The sequence below is a fragment of the Cicer arietinum genome, chromosome 5 (genome assembly GCF_000331145.2).
Source record: "Cicer arietinum cultivar CDC Frontier isolate Library 1 chromosome 5, Cicar.CDCFrontier_v2.0, whole genome shotgun sequence".
In the NCBI taxonomy this organism is placed as follows: Eukaryota; Viridiplantae; Streptophyta; class Magnoliopsida; order Fabales; family Fabaceae; genus Cicer; species Cicer arietinum.
In genome coordinates this window covers 7,645,380-7,649,753 of record NC_021164.2, presented here as the reverse complement: position 1 = coordinate 7,649,753, position 4,374 = coordinate 7,645,380, and the positions used below count along the sequence as shown (strand labels likewise).

The window sequence follows — 4,374 nt, the reverse complement described above, 5'->3', positions numbered from 1 at the left end:
CGCCATGCTCTTCCTTAGTCTTAGAGTACACCAAGATATCATCTATAAACACAACCACAAATGAGTCTAGGTAAGGGTGAAATATCCGGTTCATGTAATCCATAAACACTACTGGTGCATTAGTCACACCAAAAGGCATAACCAAATACTCATAATCGCCATAACGGGTTCTAAAGTCAGTTTTAGGGATGTCACAAGACTTCACTCGAATCTGATGATAACCTGATCTCAAGTCGATCTTACTAAACCCACAGAATCCTCTCAATTGGCTCATAAGGTTATCTATCTTGGGTAGCGAATACTTATTCTTGATTGTCACTTTATTAAGTTGGCGGTAATCCACACACAACCTCATAGAGCCATCCTTCTTCTTAACCAACAACACAGGTGCACCCCATGGTGACACACTAGGCCTTATAAATTGTTTATCTAAAAGCTCTACCAATTGCTTGTTAAGCTCAAACAATTCGAAGGGAGACATCCTATACGATGCCATGGATATGGGTCCAGTACCTGGTACAAGGTCAATGCTAAACTCAATCTCACGCTCTGGTGGTAAACTAGTGACATCTTCAGGGAATACTTCGGGAATTCACACACAATAGGAACATCTCGTATTACCACTTTTTCTTCAAATTCCAATCAGGCTAGGATCATGTATAATTGGGCATCTTCTTTCAAGAGTGCCTTCACTTTGTTGGCGGATATATTACTAGGCTTATCCCTCTCTTCTGACTCCATGAATTCAATGGTTTTACTAAAAAAATCTACATGGACACGGTTGGCAGATAGCCAATCCATACCAAGAACCACATCAACCAGACACAAAGGTAAACACACTAACTCAACTCGGAAGTCCCTTCCACACACATGGATAGAAATGTCAAGACAAACACTAGAGGTATCAACATAATCACTAGTTGGGGTATTCACAATCAAATCATACTGCAAATGAGATACAGGTAGTCCTAAACGTCTAAACAGTCAAGAGACACAAAGGAATGAGTGGCACCACAATCAAATAGCATAAATAATGGAGTATCACTTATGAGACATGTACCTTGGATCAAGTTTTCTTTCTCAGACGCTCTTGCACCACTGAGGGCAAAGACTCTTCCATTGGATTTAGGTCGGCTGACTTGGGAACTCTGGTTTCCAGGTTGTGGAGTCTTCCTTGGGTAGGGGCATCTAGTGCTAATGTGGCCTTGTTGTTGACAATTAAAACAAGTAATTCAAGCATCTCTACATTCATATTCCATGTGACCCTGCTTACCACACCTGTGACATCGGATAGGAGCAGTTGGATCACCATTATTACCATTGTTGTTGCTCGAGACTTGACTCATGTTGTTACTATTTCCGTTACTAACTCCTCGTCCATTGGGGTTTCCTCTACCACTCCCATAACTATAACTATTTCCATTTCTTTTTCCGTTACCACTACTAGCTCCTTTTCCAACTGAAAAACTGTATTGTTGATAATTCAGACGACTTACAAATTTACTAGGAGGAAAAGAGTAAGGTTTTCCTCTACTATGATGCATAGGCCTCTTGTCCTTCATGGTTCCAGTGTTTCGGTAATGTGCCTTTTCAGCACGACTATCCTCATCATAAATCCTACTCTTATTCACTAGGGTAGGAAAGTCACGGATCTGTTGCATTCCAACCTATTTCTTGATCTCTGACCTGAGTGCCATTTCAAACTTGATGCACTTAGAATTTTCTCCTGCCTCTCCAACATAGAGTGGATAGTACCTGGATAATTCCTCTAACTTAGCAACATACTCCGCTACTGACCTATTCCCTTGTTCCAATTTAACAAATTCCATCTCCTTTCTATTACGGATATCTTCAGGGAAATACTTAATTAGAAACATGTTCTTGAATATATCCCAAGTAATTGCTAGTGTTTGAAATCCGACATGGAACTCGGAAACAGTTATAAATTTTGCAGAAGAATGCTATTAGAGTCTCTCGGTCCTCGATTTCATCTGGACTTTGAAGGCGATTTACTTACCCCTCGACAAAAAAGGACCGAAATCTATATTTTTAGACCAGACTTTGGCTAGTGTTTGAAATCTAGCGCGGAACTCGGAACACAGTTATAAATTTTGGAGAAGAATGCTATAAGGGTCTCCAAGTCCTAGATTTCATCGGGAATTTTCGGGCTAATTTCGTACCACCCGACTAAAATGGACCAAAATCCGTATTTTTGAACTAGACAATTGTTTGTGTTTGAAATCTGATGTGGAACCTGAAACACAGTTTTAACTTTAGAAGAAGAATGTTATAATGGTCTATCTGTCCTCGATTTCATGTGGACTTTTTGTGCGATTTTCGTACTACCCGACTAAAATGGACCGAAATCGGTATTTTTGAACAAGCAATGGCTAGATTTTGAAATCTGACGCGGAACCGAAAACACAATTATAAATTTAGAAGAACAATCCTAACAGGGTCTCCAAGTCCTCGATTTCATCTGGACTTTTTGGGCGATTTTCTTACCGCTCAAAAAATATGGAACGAAATGCATTATTCGGACCAGATGATGGCTAGTGTTTTAAATCTGATGTGGAATCTGAAGCACTGTTATAAATTTAGGAGAAGAATGTTGTAAAGGTCACCCGGTCCTCGATTTCATCTGGACTTTTCGGGGGATTTTCTTACCACAAGACAAAAATGGACCGAAATCCGTATTTTCGGACCAAACGATGGCTAGTGTTTGAGATATGACGCGGAACCCGAAGCACAATTATAAATTTTGGAAAAGAATTCTACTAGGGTTTCCTGATCATCAATTTCATATAGACTTTTCAAGTGATTTTTGAACCATCGATAAAAAGGACCGAAATCCGTATTTTCAAAAAAGACTATGGCTAGTGTTTGAAATCTGACGCAAAACCTGAAACACAGTAATAAATTTTGGAGAAGTATGATATAAGGGTCTCCTGGTCCTAGATTTCATCTTGACTTTTCGGGTGATTTTTGTACCTCCCGATTAAAATGGACTGAAATTCGTATTTTCGAACAAAACGATGGCTAGTGTCTGAAATCTAACGCGGAAACCGAAACAAGGTTATAAATTTAGAAGAAGAATGCTATAACGGTTTCTCGGTCCTAGATTTCAGCTGGACTTTTCGAGCGACTTTTCGAGCGATTTGTATTTTCGAACAAAATGATGGTTAGTGTTTAAATAAGAATGCTATAAGGGTCTCCCGGTTGTCGATTTCATTTGGACTTGTTAGGCGATTTTCATACCACTTAACTAAATTGGACTGAAATTCCTATTTTCGAACAAGACTATGGCTAGTGTTTGAAACCTGACGCGGCACCTGAAACACAACTAAAAAATTTAGAAGAAGAATGCTATAAGGGTCTCCCTATCCTCGATTTCATTGGGACTTTTTGGGCGATTTTCGTACCACCCAACAAAAATGGACTGAAATTCGTATTTTCGCACTAGACGATGGCTAGTGTTTAAAATCGAGTGTGGAGCCCGAAAAACAGTTATAAATTTTGGGGAACAATGCTATAAGGGTCTTCTAGTCCTCGATATCATTTGATCTTTTTGGGCAATTTTCGTACCACACGACTAAAATGGACCAAAATTCGTATTTTCGAACAAAACGATGGTTAGTATTTGAAATCTGTCGTGGAACCTGAAATCCAATTATAAATTTTGGAGAAGAATGCTATTAAAGTCTTCTGGTCCTCGATTTGATCTGGACTTTTTGGATGATTTTCGTACCACCCTACTAAAATGAACCAAAATCTGTATTTTCGAACAAAACGTTGGTTAGTACTTGAAATCTGACACGGAACCCGAAACAAAGTTATAAACTTTGGAGAAGAATGCTATAAGGGTCTCTCGGTCCTCGATTTCATCTGGACTTTTCGGGCAATTCTTGTAACCCTCGACAAAAAAGGACTGATATCTGTATTTTCAAACCAGACGAGGGCTAGTGCTGGAAATCTAACGCAGAACCCGCAACACAGTTATAAATTTTGGAGAAGAATGCTATAAGGGTCACCCCGTCCTCGATTTCATCTGGACTTTTCGTGCATTTTTCATACCACCCGACAAAAAAGGACTGATATCTGTATTTTCAAACCAGACGAGGGCTAGTGCTGGAAATCTAACGCAGAACCCGCAACACAGTTATAAATTTTGGAGAAGAATGCTATAAGGGTCTCACGGTCCTTGATTTCATATGGTCTTTTTGGTCGATTTTCGTACTCATCGACAAAAATATGCTAAAATCTATATTTTCGGACCAAACGATGGCTAGTGTTTGAATTGTGACGCGCAACCCGATCCACAGTTATAAATTTTGGAGAAGAATGCTATAAGGGTCTCACGGTCCTTGATTTCAT

The 4,374-nt window shown here is 39.4% G+C and overlaps 1 protein-coding gene across 1 annotated transcript; it reads right to left on the bottom strand.

Annotated features, from left to right (window-relative positions):
* Positions 1 to 642: 642 nt before the first annotated feature.
* On the bottom strand, positions 643 to 1,877 carry LOC101510673 (uncharacterized). The gene is made up of 4 exons (XM_004513464.1): positions 1,687 to 1,877; positions 1,274 to 1,599; positions 1,061 to 1,204; positions 643 to 968 (listed from the first exon to the last, which is right to left on the bottom strand). Exons 1-4 carry the CDS (start codon positions 1,875 to 1,877, stop codon positions 643 to 645), a joined length of 987 nt encoding a protein of 328 aa, XP_004513521.1.
* Between the last annotated feature and the right edge of the window lie 2,497 nt (positions 1,878 to 4,374).

Bases quoted from the DNA above. Each gene is read 5' to 3' on its own strand.
- LOC101510673 (XM_004513464.1), bottom strand. From the start codon at position 1,877: ATGTTTCTAATTAAGTATTTCCCTGAAGATATCCGTAATAGAAAGGAG. The intron at 1,600-1,686 runs GTCAGAGATCAA...TGATGAGGATAG, and splicing joins AAGTTTGAAATGGCACTCAG to TCGTGCTGAAAAGGCACATT. The intron at 1,205-1,273 runs GTAAGCAGGGTC...GTCAACAACAAG, and splicing joins TATCCGATGTCACAGGTGTG to GCCACATTAGCACTAGATGC.